The 18,264-nt window shown below is 43.2% G+C and overlaps 1 protein-coding gene across 4 annotated transcripts; it reads right to left on the bottom strand.

The window, feature by feature from the left end:
• Positions 1–50: 50 nt before the first annotated feature.
• marf1 (meiosis regulator and mRNA stability factor 1) lies at positions 51–18,250 on the bottom strand. 4 transcript variants are annotated; one of them, XM_088012578.1, is made up of 27 exons: positions 18,139–18,250; positions 17,414–17,618; positions 15,917–16,756; positions 15,187–15,334; positions 14,820–15,031; positions 14,592–14,709; positions 14,301–14,473; positions 13,014–13,514; positions 11,823–11,968; positions 10,491–10,649; positions 10,205–10,391; positions 9,940–10,118; positions 8,636–8,716; positions 8,303–8,542; positions 7,288–7,407; positions 7,029–7,207; positions 6,716–6,936; positions 6,486–6,628; positions 6,266–6,399; positions 5,079–5,281; positions 4,770–4,997; positions 3,941–4,180; positions 3,598–3,846; positions 3,403–3,463; positions 3,168–3,272; positions 2,437–2,604; positions 51–2,337 (listed from the first exon to the last, which is right to left on the bottom strand). In XM_088012578.1, exons 2-27 carry the CDS (start codon positions 17,558–17,560, stop codon positions 2,150–2,152), a joined length of 5,370 nt encoding a protein of 1,789 aa, XP_087868704.1. In that variant the 5' UTR covers positions 17,561–17,618; positions 18,139–18,250; the 3' UTR covers positions 51–2,149. The 4 variants fall into 4 exon arrangements, with proteins under 4 accessions (XP_087868704.1, XP_087868799.1, XP_087868738.1 ...); XM_088012673.1 differs by having other exon boundaries at positions 16,529–16,756; XM_088012612.1 differs by lacking the exon at positions 18,139–18,250 and adding an exon at positions 16,883–16,939 and having other exon boundaries at positions 17,414–17,504.
• Positions 18,251–18,264: the final 14 nt, after the last annotated feature.

The following is an 18,264-nucleotide window of genomic DNA, read 5'->3' as shown; positions in this document are numbered from 1 at the left end:
ATTAAGATGCACCTGCAACACAAGTCACACACACACACACACAAACAACAGATGCTTGTGAATTTTATTAAATCGATTCTTTTTGGTCACTTCAACATCATTTGACTGTTGCAACAGTGTCGGTGCAGCAAGGCAGTAAAAACTGTGACTGAAGGGACAGACGACTGCAGACACAATGAATCACTGAGGTAAACAAAACACTCGTGGCAACATAAAGCTTTAAGGAAACGGTCGAATAAATAAAGTTCCTTAAAATCTTTTGTAGAATAACTATGAGGAAATTCAACACATGAACTCATTTTAAATCCCTTCCCAAACAGGTATTTCAGCAACTAAAACTATGCAGAAGTGCATATTCCAACAGGTACAGCAGGTTCTCGGTGATCCAACTGAATCGAGGACTCATTAAAATGGAGTTAGTTGTCACTGTAGTTCAAACGAAAGAGGAAAAAAAATATATATATATTTGTAGATATTCGCTGATCTGTTTAATCTGCTTTTGTGTCATTAATTTCAAATGATTACTTTGAACTGATGATTCCTTCAGCTGGTCACTAAAACAGTGCAAAAAGAAAGGAGCAACAAGAGCCACTTTTTAAAAAAAAACTGATTTGTGCAAGATGGAGCTCATCAACACCGAGTAGAAAGAAACCTTAAACAGACTAAACCCAGTATCAAGGCGAACAAACTTCCTACATGGGCTTTGACCCAATCCCAAAGGTTTACAGCAAGCAGCAGCTTCGACTTCAGTTACATCAGGTCTGTGCCAAACTTCTCACACTCTCACACACACACACACACACACACACACACACACGTAGCCGACGTCTGGAGATGTTTCGGCAGCCAGCAGCCAATGGGCGAAACGGAAAACGAAGAAAGAAAGAGAAATCAGAGACCACCGCGCACCTGCAGGTTAAAAACTACTCTGCCTGAGAGGGAGGAACGATGGCACCGCGTTTCAGCGCCGTGGCAAATACAAGCCATTGTAAAAGCCTGGCAGACCCCAGAGAGCGGCGGAGGGGCCCCCCTCTGTGAGTGCAGGAGGCTTCTCAGGGCCCCTCCACACTCCGAAATCCATCCACTCCCGCCCCCACCACGCTTCCTCTAAAACATAGTCACCGTGCCGTTAAAAATCAAAAACTCAGGACGGTGTGCTGTCCTCTAAACACTCCGCCTCTGATTCAGCGCCCACTAGTGGCAAAGGTTAACTCATGAAACCTTCACGGGGCAGCTGCTGGGCGAGACCGCGGTAGAAAAATCAATGACCGACCTGAAACTACATGTCTTCTCATCTGCCCCTTGCATAAACTCAATTATGCAACATGTCGCACATTTCACTCCATCCTCTTCAGTGTACACCACACACACACACACAGAGAGAAACAGATTAAAGACAAACATTCAGAGCAGCTGGCTGCAGATTACCGGCTTTGTGTCGTTTAGGATCTACCATCACGTTTAGGCCCAAGCTCCTTCACAGATGAACAGACTCCGCAAAAACTTTGGAAGGAACAAAAAAAAAAAAAAAAAAAAAAACACTGCAGAGACATTGCAGGGGAGCGTACAGAGGCCAACTACTTTAAAAATCAGAAATAATTCATCGGCCAGCGACTCTTCAGCTGGATTGCTCATTATAACCAACCAAAGACTAAGCTCCAAAAGGTCGAAACTAGGGTTTTAAAAAGAAAGTTTCTGTTTTTGGCAGGGAGCAAAGAAGGAACCGTGAATGTTTCACTGATGAATCCCAATGCAGTTTTTATAAACTGAAAACCGTACAGTGAAAACTAACTCAGTTTTTACAACTCCGAGTTCCTCAACACGTCGACCACGGCTCAGAACCGCGGGCGCCCTCTGAGAAACGGCCGCTCCTGGGATGAAAACGAGGACACAGCAAGATCAGCTTGTAAATCAAAGAATTGCAGAAAGTCTGCAAAAACCAGATCAGCTAGGTGAACTTTAATGAAACGTTGTGACGAAAAGCTTGCCGAGGAGGAAACGGAAACGCAACAGCCTGTCGCCGTGTCGAAGGTAGGCATCTGTTTGGAGCTGGTCAACTCTTCCATTTAGAGTTACACTGACGAGTGTGTGTGTGTGTGTGTGTGTGTGTGTGTGTGTGTGTGTGTTGAAGTGGAAGCAAATGAGTGGATCAGAGGCCTTCTGTGAAGGAGAAGTTGGCAGCTAGTTTAAATCTGCTGCGGGAAGCTCTCCTGCCAGGACTGTCCATGGACAAAATGTTCTTCCCTTCAGGGAGCGACGGTGAAGCGTCTGAACCGCCGCGCCGCTCTGCCGGATCAGACGGCCCATCTGCTGCTGCCTCCTCTACGGATTCCAGCTCTGAGATTCAGAAAAAAACAAAAAAAACAAATAGAAAGTGTGCAGCGTTTATATCTTAAAGGGCACCAAGCAGGTTTAAATTACTGAGCAAGGTCCGACCTGTTTGTGGCTGCGGAGGTGGAGTTCTCTCAAAATCAATCAGGTCCATTTGCTGCAGGAGAACGGGGTCAGGATGGAGCTGAGGTGACGGCAGGCAAGATGGCACGGGACCGCACAACAGGTCAATGGGCGAGGCTAGACGGAGCAACTCTGAGTCGGCGTCGCAACCTGGCAGCCGGAAAAAAAAAACAAAAAAACAAACAGATTCAAGAGTCAAAGTCAAACATTTCAAGGCTGATACAAAAATATAGACCAATTTATCCAAGCTTTTTCTGTATTCACATTTCTCTCAGTGAATATTGTTTTTTTACATGAAATTCACAGGTGTTATAACCCAATTAATCAAGTTCAGTAACGTAAGGCGACATCTGGAGTCGGGATTTATCATCTGAACGTAAGGATGGCAAAGAAAGCCAAGAAACCAGCTGGAATCCCATCAGGGTTTAAAAAGCATTTCTGCTGCTACTGATGGCCTTTAATAAAAAGGTTTCTCATTACTAAAGTACAGCAAAAACTTTAAAAGTCTTACGGTTTACAAACAAACTAAAGGTAATGCTTACAACTGCATTTCTAAACTTCTGAATGTTCAAGTCAACATGAAGTGGAAGGATTGTAATTTCACCATAAAAATAGCCAGCACGAGAAATATTATTCGTAATGGTGTTTCAGAGAACTTCAGATGTTTACATGCAACCAGGATTTCATATGAACGCACGTGCGACTTGGATTACCTGGACTTTGTGTTCCTGACGTTGTGCTGCTGATGGGGCTGTCCCTGGGACTCTCCATGCTTTCTCCTGGCTGTGGGCTGCTGGGCACTGAGGAGCTTGGCTTTGCTAAAGCAAACAAAACAAACAAATACTCCACATTTAAAGTTTCTGCATCGTCTTTTCGTCCGTCTGGAAAATCTCTTTCAAACCTGACAAAGATCTAAATATGCCCCGTCCTCCTGTCAGGTCGCCTTACCTTTCATATCGTTCTTTAAAACGATAATCCTCTTATGAGCGTGTCCTTTGATCCAGACCACCTGGAAACACAAGACAGGGTGTTTATCAAAAAGAAGAAGAGATTTGAAAAGATTTTATAGATCTTTTAGGGACTGAATTACAATATAAAAAAATAAATAAAAATGGAGGGAAAAAAAAAAAAGTCCATGTTGACCTGTGGAATGGCGCCGAGCAGGTCGTCGACGCTCATGTATCCGTAAAAGCGGGGTTCTAGGCTGCAGCCTGTAAACTTGCTGTACGCCCCCTGGAACTCCGTCAGGAAGATCTGGTTGTAGTGGTAGGTGTGGAGCAGCGCCCGAACGCTGCGAGCAAACTGGTAGAGTCTGGTAAGCCTCACCCACTCAACCTCACGGCCGCCGCCGCTGCAGTCTTCCACATTTTCACCACTTTCTTCAACGTACAGCTAGGAGCAAGAAGGAGGAGATTAGTTGTTAACTGCCGTTTAGGCAGAACCAGAAAATCTGTCATGGTTCTTCGGAGTCAAATCTGATTCCGACCTCTATGAGGAAGGGCAGGCTCTTCAGCAGCTCGCTCAGAGACAGGAAGCCGTATTCACAGGGATTGAGCTGGGCTCCGTGGACACTCAGGTACTGGTGACTCAGCTCCTCCACCTTCATTCCTTTCGCCACTTGATCGCTTTCCTGGGACATGAGCAGGGCCAGCAGCTGAGTGGTCAGCAGCCGCAGAGACTTCCTGTTGATCAGCTGCACTTCTCGACCGTCGGAGCCGTCCACCACCTGAACAAGAGGAACGGAGAGCCATCGATGCCTCAGCAGCAAACAAGGAGATACTGGAGTTACGTTGATACTCCAGCAAAACTAAAATAACCAACGGATATTATCCAGACTTCTGGAACTTATAGCCAGGACGATATTTTGCAAAAGTAATAAATAGATTATTTTAGCAGCAGGTACAGGTTTTATGCCCCGTTTTGGGGCTTCAGGGGAATCAGAGTGGCTAGTCGAAGTAGACAAAAATCTGACGTAGCCCAACAGGGCCACAAAACCACAGTGAAAAGGAAAAAAAAACACATTTTGTTCAAAAGGGGGAAAATACTCTGTCTTTTTAAAGTGGTACAGCTTATTATTCTCTAGACATATTCTGAGGTTTTATTAGTAGTTTTACTTTCTACTGGCTTGAGAATCTCAATACGAAAACCTTCTACTCCAAATAAGGGAACCATCACTGAAGACATGAAACCTCACAAAAATTTATGCAGTAAACCATCCTCCTGATAACTTCTTTAGACTGTCGTTTCTGTGATACAAAGATTGAACCTATTTTTAATATTAGACATTTCAGAACAAATCTTTTTTTTTTTTTTACCTTGACAACATGGCAGAGTTTGGCCAGCAGAGCGGGCAGCGTAGCCGCGTCGTAGTCCTGCAGACGGAGCCCATAACCGAAGGTCTTGCTGTACTCTACGAGCAGCTGGCTGACAGAAAGACTGAAGTTCTTCTGAGCCCGTAGAAGCTTGACCAGCTGGGCCGCCAGAGCCTTGATGCGCTCCACCTCGGTCAGAATCAGCACCTTCTCCTCCCCGCATTCCAAAACCTGACGAGAGACGGAAACGCTCGGTAGGTAAGAGACCAACCGGGGCGCTCGGAGGAACAGAGAGCGGCGTGTCGGCCGCACCGTCAGATTGTCTGGGATCGCCTCGAAGAGCTCCATGAGCTTGGTGAATCCGTAGTAGCTGAGCTTGCACTGCCGGCCGAAGTGGTGGTGGTAGGTGGGGATGAACTTGCTGAACGGCATCCGGCAGTGCGGCTGATGCCGGAGAAGGTCCACCGCCTCCTTCGCAAACTGCTTGGTTCGCTCCATTTCCTCCACGGTCCGCTCTGGCGAGTGGAAACGGGGTTTCCAAAGTAAAAGCAAACGTTGGACTCGGTGGAAGGAAAGCGGTCGTCAATTTCTTTTTCTTTAAGCAAGTAAGTCAGTTTCATCTACATAGCACCTATCACAGACTTTAAAAATCACAAAGTGCTTCACAAAGACACAACCATAAAAATCAAGAATATAAAAAGGGGACATAAACTGTAGCTGCCTAATTAAAAGCCTGTCGGCATGACGACAGCTTCTTAAGAGTCAGTGGAGTTTATGCAGCGGCGACACATCTGACTGCAAGTATTCAGCTCCTCACTCAATACTTTGTAGAAACACAACTCAGTAAACAGCTACAAATCATTTGATAGACGCTGATCCTCCCCTCAATCTTCTTCTACCAGTTACTGAATTACAATCGTAGGAGGACTTTGACTAGGCCATTCTAACAAAAATGCGCTTTGATCTAAATGATTCCACTGTAGCTCTATTCCCTTTTTTTTTTTTAAACCCAGTCTTTAATTTTATGATGCCGTTTGTTTAATAATGGTCAGCTGAGGGTACAGCTGGTATATTACACACCATTCTCTAATTTGGTGACGACCTAAAAGGCAATCTGGAATCTATTCAACACGTAAATGCTACACAGATTGCCATAAGTTTTTTAAGACAAAGCATTTTTTCTGTGTTAAAAAATATGCTTTTAAGAAGTAACATTAAATGAAAGATGAAACATCTTGTATTTTTACACAGTGAGGACTGTCAGGTTCTAGATGACAACCTTTGCTTCGCGATTATATGCCATGTTTTAGTGGTCCGTCGCAATAAACTCCACTGAAACACGACGACGGCCCTCATATAGTTTAAGGCTTTCGAAATCTGGCTGCATGGAGCTGGATAATTCTCTGCAACAAACGTCGCCAAAATGAGCTAAAAACCTCTCAACGAAGCGAGACGTTTTTGTTCGGACTCAACAAGCGTCTCGTCAGTTTCGGACCGACCTCTCTTGGGAACAGAGATGACCGTGTCGGTTGTCTGGTTAGTGATGGTGATTGTGGTGTCTGGGATCTCAGCCAGCAGGTCCGTCAGGTCACATACGCCGTAGTCTGTGACCCTCCAGTCTCTGGAGAAGCACCTGGAACAAAGAATACAAGATTTGAAACACCACCGATTCAAACTCTTTTTAAGACTTGAAGCGCCATCGCTGCCATGCTTACTGACCAATGGTATGCCTGCATGAAGTCCTTGAGCGCCACTTGTTTACTAGCTTGAAACTTGAGCAGCTTAAGCAGGTCTTGCGTGAAGCGCTTCACTTGTGCTCGGTGGGTGAGGGTCAGTAAACGTTTGGTACCCATTCCAATTATCTGTTGGTAAAAATATAAACAAAAGCATGAAACACAAATAAATCTCATTAATGGGGACATTGATGGAATGGGTTTTCTGTAGAGAACCTGCAGGACATGTGGGACGGCTTCCAGGAGCTCCAGCAGCTTGGAGAATCCGTAGTCGGAGACTCGGCATTGCTTGGCAAAGTGATGGTGGTATGAAGGAATGAATTTGCTGATCGGCATGAGGCAAGATGGCTGACTCTTCAACAAGTCAATAATCTCTCTGCTAAACTGGACGAGCTGGGGATTACCAACCGGACTCTTGCAACGCTGAAACCAGGACTCTGCAAAAATAAAAATAAACACCACAAAATATTAAAATTCAGATACATGTGAAGGGTAGAGACATAATTTGGATATTTGTGTCTATTCCTACCAGAGTTTTGTCCAGGCGGTTTGTTGTTGACCCACTTGATGACTTTGAACCCGTTCTGTGCCGTGACGACGGCGATGCTGGGAACGCAGGTAATGAGATGCTCCAGAGGAACACCGTCCTCTAGAGTCTCATTGCCAACTTGCAGAGGGCTAAAAGCTGCTGCATAGCAGTCTGGAAAACTAAAATTAAACATTGTTCATTTCAAATGCGCCCACACACACACAAGTTTCGTAAACGACACACAGAATTGTGGCGTTACCTTAGCAGTGGAAGAGTGCCGTCATGCATCTGTAACAGGCTGTGGACTTCAGCGGACAAACTACTCAGCGACATCACGACAAATGGGATTTTATAGGATTCAGGGTCAAAGTCGGCCTCGCTGTTAAAAATGTAAAAAATAATTGTTAAAAAAAAAAAAAAAAAAAAAAGAGTAAACGTTCATATTTTAATCTGAGATAGAAGTACAAAAGGACCACGACTAGTTTTCAATCGTGTAGGATTCAGTTTTTAGGTTGGAGACCGATAAGAAGTGTCAAAAAACGGTAATAAGCGGTCTGATGATGAAACTGAAGTCTCAATATTCAAGATGGCCGACTGCTGACGGTAATATGCTTTTAATGTTTGCACTAAAATATTTATACTTCTCATTTCTTAATGGTTTTAAGAAATGTTAGGCCTTGTCCACACGTAGATGAAAAATTATGTAGCTGAAATATTCGTTGAGTGATATAATCAATTATTCAGTTTAATCCTTTGATAATATTAAGGGTTATTCTTATTAAACATGTCTAAAAGTTTTGTTTGGAGCATTTTACAGTACCTGCAGTATAAACTTATTGTTCAGGAAGAAGAGGCTCATTGGGGGCAATTTAAAATGACAACCTGCTCGTTTTCATATTTTCAACCAATTTCATTTAGGATATGTAGGATTCTTGATTTATTTTTTATTTTTTTCATCCAAATAAAGTTGTCTAAAAGCTAAGAAATTAAAGCAGGTCTTTGCGTGCTACAAAACATCCTGGTTGCATCGCAAATATGTTGTCTAGATATAATAAAAATAAAATAAATTTTAAAAAAAAATCACTAAAAAGTCCTAAAAATCATTCCTCATATTTTACAGTGAATTCTGTTGATAAAAAGTAGGAAGGTTTAGTTGATTAAAACTGAAATGACTGCAAGTGGATAAACTACTAAAACTACATTGAAAAACTCTGAGCTCAAAGGATGCGAATACTTTTGCAAGACATCGTTTGAATGCGTTTTTTTTTTTTTACCTGAAGTCCTGCTTAGCGTAATGTTGTCTGCAAACAGGGTCATGGTACTCGAGTTCCTCAAACACAACAGGACTCCCACTTGCAGAGGACGAACCCTCCTGTGACTGGGAAGATCCCAGCGGACTCTGACGGATCTGGATGCTGGGCAGGAGACACACCAGCCTGGAGCCGCCTTGTTCCCGCACCGAGAGCACGTCCGATAACTTGTACAGCTCACCGATGGCGAGTTTATGCAAGTATCTGAAAAAGGAGGACATGATAAATGTGTTGCTTTACAGCTTAGACATTTAGTAGATGCTAAATCGAAAGCAACGGGTTGAATCGGGTACCGACTTCTTCTCATAGATCTCAGCCAGCTTGAACAGAGGCAGGCAATTAGCAGGAGCATCCTGAAGAATGCAAATGAGCTCAGTGCTGTAAAATGGCAGAAGGAAAATTATTTCAGGATCTTATTTATTTAGGTGATTTCTAACCTTTCCGTACAAAAACCAAAGAAGAAAAAATGCCACCATGCTGAAAAAACCCCAAAACGAATATAAAAATAAATACTTAAATTCCTGTCAATGGCAATAACAAAATGTAGGTAGAAGCATAAGCTTTTCATACCTTCACTTTTGTTTATACAATAAAAATAATAATTAAAAAAACAAAAAAAAAACAGGAGGATCTTTCCTGTATATTTTTCTAAAACATCTCCAAGGAATTTGAGTCTTTTTTTTAGTTCGACTAGAACAGTGGTTCTTAACCACTCTCAGCATGGATTTGAACTTGTGTCTTTAATTACTTCAGCAAAGCTCACCGTTTTTACCAAATTCTGTAGCTTTCGGTGTACTTCTAAATCTGATCCTTAGTCACATCTTTTCGGGGTTGCTACTGCCTCTAGTGGCATAGGGGTGGTAACACAACTAATATAATTACATTACTAAATCAGAATACCACAAAGTCTTCATTATTTATTATAAATTTTTCATTCTCTTAAGAATGTAGAGCTAATTAAATGATCTAAACAAGACCTTAAAGTGGTTCCAGTTTCTCTCGCTGGCCAACCTGTTGAAACTGTGGCAAATTTGGGTCGTTCCTGGACAGGCAGCTCAACTTTACTGAAAACACCGACTATATTTTGAAGAACTGTTTTCAGAGACTCTACCTTTTAAGAAGACTTAGTGATCATGGGGTGATCACTAAGTCTTGTGATCACTTGAATTTGGGGGGTGGGGGAATCATATTTTATTTATCACTACAGAAGGGTTCAGTGAATGCGCATATGAAACTGGTGGGTTCGGTACCTCAATAAAGGTTAAGAACCACTGGTCTAGAATCATAATCAAACTTTTGTATTTGTTTAGCAAAAGTGAATTTTACTCTTTTTCTTTATTTAAAGAGTGAAAAACACAGTTGTAATTTCTCACAACAATTAATCCACACCTGAATCCTTCAATTGTTTTTAAAAATTGTCCTGACCTTTAGTATTTAAAAAAAACAAACAAATAAAAAAACTTTTTTATGATTTAATGTCTTAAATAATAGTCTGGTCTGTTTCTTTAATTTAAAAACGCTTCATGGAAGGAATTGATTAGGAATTGTATGTTAGGGAGACAAAATGTTTGTCAACTTACTAACTAATTCACGAACTGTACCTGAGCAAGGAAAGAGATTTGTTGTTGCCACCGGTAACGAGAGACACCTGGATGCGTTTACTTCCAATCTTGTGGCGGTGCAGGCCGCTGACGGCACTGATGGCTTGCTGCAGGGACGTCATCTGAACTGTGGCCTTCAGCTGGTAATCCGTGTGCGGGCTCAGATCCACGGCTTTCACCTAGACAAAACAAAGAGGGAATGCAGAAATGTTCGACTCCCCGAGTGACCCATCGTATCTTTCCAAACACCAGGCATAAGCCTTACCTGTCCGTAACGTGAGAAGGCGTCATGCAGTATCTGCTGCAGATCTTTGCGGGACATCCTATAGTCAAGGTTGGCGACCTGAAGCTCCGCCCCCTCTGATAAAGGCTCAGACGGACCTTCAGAGAAAGAGCTGCGAGCGGTCGCGAGCAGAGGAGAGGAGCGGCTGGACAGGCAGGGGGATCCACTCCTTTTTATTGAAAGAGGAGATGTTCGTTAATCTAAAACAAAATAAACAGTTGTAGTTATGAAACAGTGCCGATGGATAATGTTCACGCAGCGTTCGTACCGGGAGGACCAGGACCCATGAGACGGGACGAGGGGGCTGAAGCTCCTGTTCAGATTCAGCTTGCTGAAGGCCGAGGGTGTGCTAATCTTGAACTCGTCCGAGCTCTGGTCCCTCTGCGCTGCTGGTGATCCGGTTACGCTTCGAGGGCTGGAGCACTCTCTTTTACACGGACAGAGGAGAGGGGCTGGTTAGGCTGGGGGAACAATGCTGCACAGACGCCATCAACTCAGCAAACAGTTTTGTGGTCAAAACCAGTTGAAATACTATGCAGTTCCTGTGAAGACAGTTGCACGGAGTTCACACCGTTCAAACATCTTCACAATACAGACCACCGATTCATTTTACTGGGAATTTATGAGTGAAAAAACATGATGTTACTTTTTACAGCACATCTAATCCAAAATATTCAGTTTTGGTCGACCAGTATTCTTTGTATAATTCCCATTGGATTCATGTGTATCATGGAAATGTTAGCCCCCTTTGCTGACTTGCTATTTTTTGCACGTTTGTCACACTTCAGTGTTTCAGAGCTTAAATATTAGTCAAAGCAACACAAGTAAACACAGAATGGAGTTTTTAAATGAAGAGGATTGTTAAGGAAGGAAAAGAAACAATTCAATATCTACATGGCCCTGTGGGGGAAGAGTGACTGCCCTTCCTGTTAAAACATAACTGATTTATCACACCTGAGTTCACGTCGCTAGCCATGCACTGATCACTGCCGCACCTGTTCTCAATCAGGACATCACTTAAATATGACCTGGCCTGACAAAGAACACCAAATGATTCTCACAAGCTAGACATCATGCTGAGATCCAAAGAAATTCAGTAAAGTAATTGAGATCTGCCAGTCTGGAAAGGGTTTACAAAGCCAGAACTTGGTTGTTCTGAAACATTGAAGTGTGACAAAACATGCAAAAAAAAAAAAAAGAAGGAAATCAGGAAGGGGGCACACACTTTTTCACGCCCTGTATTCAAAGCTTTGGTCATCGTTTCATAATCACATTCGTTCACTACAGTTTTCTAAGAAACCTCTGATGCAGTCACAGAGCAGCTGCATCTATACTGAGGTGAAATCAGACACAGGTGCTTCATTAATTGCTACTTCTGTAGGCAGCTAGATTAGATGATATTTAGGAACATCAAAGTAGAGGGGTCAATGTAAAGATGCACACAGCCCTTAAGATTTTTTTTTTTCCATGAAAAAAAAAAGAAAAATGAAAGACAATGAATACAGAATTTCACAGTTCTGTACAGCCTAAATTGATTTATATAGGCATTTATTAAATAAAAACAAATTACCCCCCATGATGTGTGTGTATATGTGTGTACCTCTTGTGCATCGATTCTCCCGATAGGCTGGTCTTTGCCTGCTCCTCCGGGGCTCCCGTCTCTCTTCTCTGTGGTGATAAGGAAGCAGCACGCCCCCTGCCCAGCTGGGGCAGGCCCACCCTGGACTTTGCATCCATGTTAATCTCCTAAATAAAGACAGTGGGAGATGGTTTTTCAGAAAGGTGTAATGAGGAGGGACATATCAGCGACATCTGCGAGGCTGCATGCAAACAAGCTGAAGAGAAATCAGACCTGAACCAACTCATTAAGGTGAATCTAGCAATGTGCACTTAAGATCAACAAAGCAATTAAATCAAGAACAGATTTGAAATAATTTTGGATGATAAATTGTCTCAGTAATTGTTGCAATAAATATGAATACTGTTGTTCTGAGACCAGTCTTGAGCAAAATGCCGACGTTGGCATAAAAATGCAAGATCAATAAACTTTAATTTTGTAAAGAACATGTCACAGGAAGTGGAAGACATTTGAAATATCCAAAATGAAACGACAACCAAATAACTTGAGGAGAAATAAAAACCAAAACAAAACGGTTTTTGAAGTAGCTATATAAAATGTCTGTATAAAAAAATATTAATTAGCAGAATGGAAATGACTTATCATGCAATTAATTGCTTATTGTGACAGGGGTAGCTGAACATAAACTTTTGGTTTAAATTTCAAAGTTCAACTCCAAATATGTTTGAATTTTACATCTCTAGTTTTGACCTTAATGGGTTGGTTTTGATCAGACAGTTGCATTGGCTTAATTGAACGCAAAGAAAATAACGTAAAAGTAAAAAGCCTTAATTTTTTTTGTAAGAAAGGAAAACATTAGGAGAAAAAAAAAAGGTTAAAACTGAATCTGAACAAGACAAACTGGCTAGTAGAAATATGTCTTCACAGACACAGAATCCAAGGGCAAAAGCTATGAGGCAACTAATGTATTAATAAGGCTTGATAAATGAACATGCAGGGCAGTCAGGAGAGAGAAAGAAAAAAAAAAAAGCATGCACCAGCACAAACACTGCATGCCATTTGCTAGTAGCGGCAGACAAATGAAGGCGAGCAAGGTGTTAGTTAAAGCAGCAATCAGGAGAGCTTTGAGGGAGGACGAGCTACTGCGATTGGCACGGCAGCCCAGACAAGGACAGAGCGCAGTGGGAGGCGGGCGTGGAGGAATCTGCTGACCTGATGTGGTTTGGCTGGAGCGCCGCCCGGAGGCCCACTGGACCCCCTCCTGGGGCTGTAGGGCCTCTCGGGCACTAGGGCAGAGGTGGGGAAGGGGCGGGTGGCTCGCCGGGGCCTCCTGGGTGATCTGGGCTTCTCCAGGGGGAGAAAAGAGGAGGAGGAGGAGGAAATGGTGGGGAAAGGGGCGAGCACAGACACCTTGGTTTGGAGGGAGCGGGGTCTGGCCTGAAGCGGAGCCTCAGGACTGACTTCGTCTCTGGGCCTTGGCGTGAAAGAGAGGCTGATTCTGTAGCCAAACACATCCTCGTTCTCCATTCGTTTGCGGGCGCGGGCGGCTGCCTCGGGGCTGCCGAAGCGGAGGACCGCCGCACCCGGGGACAAGCTCTGCACTTTGCCCCCACAGTTGTCTGACAGGCGGCGAAGCCTGAGCCTCACGGCGTTCTGCAGGGTCTTGTCGCAGATGACAGGGAGGTTGTGCACATAGAGGAGGCTGAAACTGGGCTGAGAGAGGGGAGGAAGAGACATTGTGCCCGTCTGGTTTGCATCAAACTTAAGATACAAAACTGAAGCCGTGTTTGTTTTAAAAGAAATTAGGGTAGCTTTAAAAGACATTTACTAGAGCTGAGTGGAAGTTTTTCCATTAATTTCAACACTGGGGGGGGGGGGAATACAGCTCCAAAACACAACAGTAAAACTATCAAATTAAAGTTGTCATTTTTTAGTAACTTAATATCTTAAACATTTAATACAAATTAAAGTCTTAATACAGAGTCTCAAAAAGTATTAAAACACACATCAAGCTTTTTCCACATGTTTGCACCACAAACCTGAACGCATTTCATTGTGATTTTGCACAACATCTCAACCTCACACAGACAGAGCGGAGCTCAGGGCAGTTTAAGACATTTTGAATTAGAGGTGTGGATACATCTGACAGACACTGTAAACATAAGTTCAGTTTTAGGGGCCAAAAACAGTGTATGTAACAATCTCCTTGGTGGACTATGTAAGATCAAAAATGTAGGCAGAGGACTTGCTTAACCTGTAAAGTGGTAATCATGCCAGGGCAGTGATTCGATTAGCAAGCATGTCAATTTCTTATACATGAGGGTAAAGGAACAGGATTGCATACTATATTTTAATCCTGCCTTTTTAAAAAGGTGCCGAGGTAGAGTCAATATGCACATTGACCAACAATTATATTTAATCTGAACAATACCAACTTACCTCATCAGATACAGCTTTAAAAAGGTGTTTCAGGCTTTAGCGGCGGATTGCGAGGCTTACCTGTGATTTGACGGGCATACGCTGTGGCAGGTCTGCTGTGATCTCCTGGAAGGAAACGTGGCGGTGGGCGTGCTGCAGCAGAGTCGAAGACGTGTGGTTGCCGTGGATCAGAATCACCTGGAAGCCGTGGCGGTGACGCAGGTCGCTCAGCTCGCTGGCGAAATTCACATCCGCTGGCGGCAAAGAGAGGAAACGATCGTGTTTTTTTTTTTGTTTTTTTATCAAAAGATCTCCCTCAGACAACCCGATTCAGTGGATTCAGGTGATCGTGGGTAAACAAGGCAAACTCACAGGACACCAGGATGACAGTTGCAGGTGCAGCATGGGTATCAGCAAATCGCCTCAGGCTCTGACGAAGTTTGTCGTCGGCAGCGTTCTTTGCCGTGGCATTGATGTGAGCGACGGTGACCTGATGAAGAGCAAAATGTACAATATATAAACGTATTAGCTCTTGGAAAACCCGTTCCTGGATACTTGAGGAAACCGGAATATGCCAGCAACTGTAATCCTCGCAGATACCTGGCAGTTGTTGAGCTCTTGGATGACCGCTTTACTCTCCTTGCTGATATCGCAGACACAGATGAACTCGGCTTCGCGATGTCCCTGGAAGAACCTGCTGCGAATCCGCTGCACCACGGCTTCGGCAGAGCGGCCGCTGGGCACGTTGCAGTTTTCAATGTCCCAGAAGACACCGACTGGAGGGATGTTCTCAGGACCGCTGTTCTCTGAACCTGAACGAACAAAATAAAAGCTGTAATTTGAAGACTTCGGCAATGCAGCTTAGAAATTCAATATGTCGACTACGTATTCTGAAAGTAAGTCTCAAAAAAAAAAAAAAAAAAGCAGAACTCATAATTACATATTATAATGTCATGTTTTTGTATACCATATTTATAGCCAATCATGCCATGGTTGAGCATCATGCCATCAGAGGACGTGCCACAGCCGTTGCAAATGGGAACAGGGATGGAAGCGGTCAGAGGTGCAGGAACGTCAGGCCACACTTTGGGCTCTGAAGTCAGAGCAGTCTTTGGCTGCAAATCAGGGAAAAACTAACAACCATGAGGAAACTAAACTATGGATAAACAAAAAAAAGACAGAGGTCTCAAACCATTTTTCTCATCTTCGTGGTAGGACTGGGTGATTCATTGATTTTAACAATCAAATTTGACATTTGAAGATTTAATTTTTGGAAAAATCTTGATTGTTTTCACCAATTCATTTCTTCCATCTCACAAGGAAACCTGCACCTTTTTGTCTTTCATTACTATCCATACCTCTTCGTTTCAAAGAAAATATTACACGGTGGTTACGTCAGATCCTGACAACTCTATCGAAGTTTTTATACTGTTAATATTATGACTATATTCTCACAATTAAACAATTAATTAGAAATTTGTAGCCTGCCCTAAGACTCCATTGTACAACTCACTAAAGGCATTACTAAAGCCACTTTCTGAAAAGATTTGCTGTCATTTGTAATGTCTGTTTTTATAAAAAAATAAATTTAAAAAATCAGAGGTGAGATTTTATTTTTAAGCCATACCACCCAGCCCTACTTCGTGGTTTCAAATTCCAAGAAAACCAAAAACGTTAAAACAATGAACTGAACCAACCTTTAACAAGCACTCCTGGCAGAAGTGTCCCCCATTGCGACAAACCGTGTGTTTTACATTCCGGAGCATAGGATTAGAGCAGAAGTGTGCTGAGGTGGTTGAAGTGGTAATGGTCGTGCTGCCCGAGAGTTCACCGAGTGTCGTTCTTAGGGCTCTGGTTCTGGTTGATGTGCTGCAGTCCACACCGCACGTGTAAAAGCCAGAGGAAACCAGGCAGGAGCCTTGCACGGGAGCAGGTGGAGAGGAGGACAGAGGTGAAGCAGAGGGAAGCGTGCTGGGCTGACTGTGTGGGAGAGGCAAAGCCAAACGTGGCGGAAGAAGTCCTGAGCAGCAGGGGAAGTAAGGGTGAAAGGAAGGAGGCTGAGAGGTAGCCATGGAAGAGGGCAACTGAGGTTTGCAATCCAGAGTGAGCAAAGGATCAGACGCCTCACTTCCCCCTACATGGCTCAGGTTGTTACAGCGATAAGTAGACGGGGCTAAAGAGCGCTGCTCCAATCTACTGCTGTTGCTGATTGGCGCTGCCTGAGGATTACTGCCACCGACAAAACCTGTGCCACCCAACAAGCCATAGCCGTCTGTGCTGCAGTAGTCACAGTGGGTGCAAATGCTTACTTTGGGGCTCGCCCCTTCTTGTTGCGGTTTTGACGGTGGATGTCGTTGGTGCGAGTCTGGCGTTAGCTGCAGGGTGGGTGGCAAGCAGGCAGGGGGCAAAGGGAGAGGCGCCAAAGGAAAGGGCTGGGACAGTTGGGATGTGGAAGGACAATGAGGAAGAGGAGGAGGCGGTGGCGGGGGGACATCCTTCAAGTCCAGCACAGCCTTTCGGTTGTCCATGTAAATGTTCTGAAATATTAAAACCAAAACGCAGAGATTTCAGGGTTCCTTCAAATTTTTCATTCCATGAAATTTTTTTTTGAATTTTCAGAAAAAAAAAAAAAAAAAAAAAAAAAAAAAGAGAAGAGAACTGGCCTTTTTAACCGAATACATCATTTTCATGCATTTGGATTATGTGTCACCTGAACAGATCTGAAAATAATAAGCTGTGTTTAGGACCAGATAATGCTACACAACAGACAGATTTTGTTTACAACCGATGTCTAAGAGGGTAAAAGAAAAGCGGCAGTTGTGCGCTTTCTAAACATTTTTGGATTTTTCTAAAATCTTAACACCCAAGACCAAACTTTCTACATGTGTACATTAATATTTTCTGATATATAAACTGATATGTTGTGAATTGGAGATGACTGAATAAGTAGATTATAGTCTCTGTGCCTTCATTTCCTGCTCATCAAAGTGTGTGATCATAATCAAAACAGTACTAACTAAAGCAAGTAGTCATTAACCTATACAAGACACACAGCGGATTTCATGACCTGTACACCATGCATAAAACTTTACACAAGTTCTCTGAAGACGGCTATTTCACTCCTACACTCCCAGACCTATTTTTTCTAAATTTCTCACTGTAATAAGTTTGCGTGCAAAGATGAATATACTTACATCTTTCTTTTTTTGATAAAGGGAAGTCGTCTCATTTGAGGACAAGCAGTTTTTATGTTTCCATAGGTGGCTGGAGACATCAGGGGGAAATGGCCAGGGGACGGTTCTAGAGCTGCTTGTGGAGCTCTCCTTCCTTACGCCATCCATCAGACAAACACCAGGGGCCTTTCACCATGCTTCCGTCCCTCTTCTCTCTCATGCTTCCCTATGCAGAGTAAATGAAACTGAAGTTCCCAATAGTACGTCTGCTACAAAACTAGGACACTGCAGCTCAAAGTGACTCGTTTACGATGTCAGCATATGTGGTTAAAGTGCGTCTGATGAAACAAGAGTTCTTATCGACAGCTTAAAAGTCTTTAGGGGAAGGAGGTCGGGATATTGCTGTAGATAAATAGGTTGTTTTTAACAGAAGGGAGCCATCAAAACAACCAGACCTGAGATAAGGTTAGCTCCAAGCTAGCAAACTTTGTGGTCGGCTAGGTCGACGGTTTTGTCGTTTCTATATGTCTAGACAAAGTAATAAATACGGTTAACTTTGAAGAAACTATAATAAGTCCTTAAACTTACAGTTAGCCGCATGTAGCTGTTTTTGCTAACGACAGAGCGACATTCTCACAGTAACCTAAACATTCATAAATAGAGCTGTCACTCAACTACATTTAAAGCGAAGTTAACATTTTTGAAATGTCAAAGATTTGTTTGCAGTTAATTTCTCAACCATTTACCTGCGAAAGTTTAGCCTCTCACATCCTCCTCTAACTACCGTTCACCTGTGTTTGTCTCCCCGGGAAACCTGCACCTTTTTGTAACCGAGGGCTGCCAAAAAACAGATACAACTGTCGTAAATATTG

The sequence above is a fragment of the Poecilia mexicana genome, unplaced genomic scaffold (genome assembly GCF_051168715.1).
Source record: "Poecilia mexicana isolate PSO_F unplaced genomic scaffold, ASM5116871v1 scaffold_1, whole genome shotgun sequence".
Classification (NCBI taxonomy): domain Eukaryota; kingdom Metazoa; phylum Chordata; class Actinopteri; order Cyprinodontiformes; family Poeciliidae; genus Poecilia; species Poecilia mexicana.
Note: the sequence above shows the minus strand (reverse complement) of the source record. Positions and strands in the feature narration are given on the sequence as shown.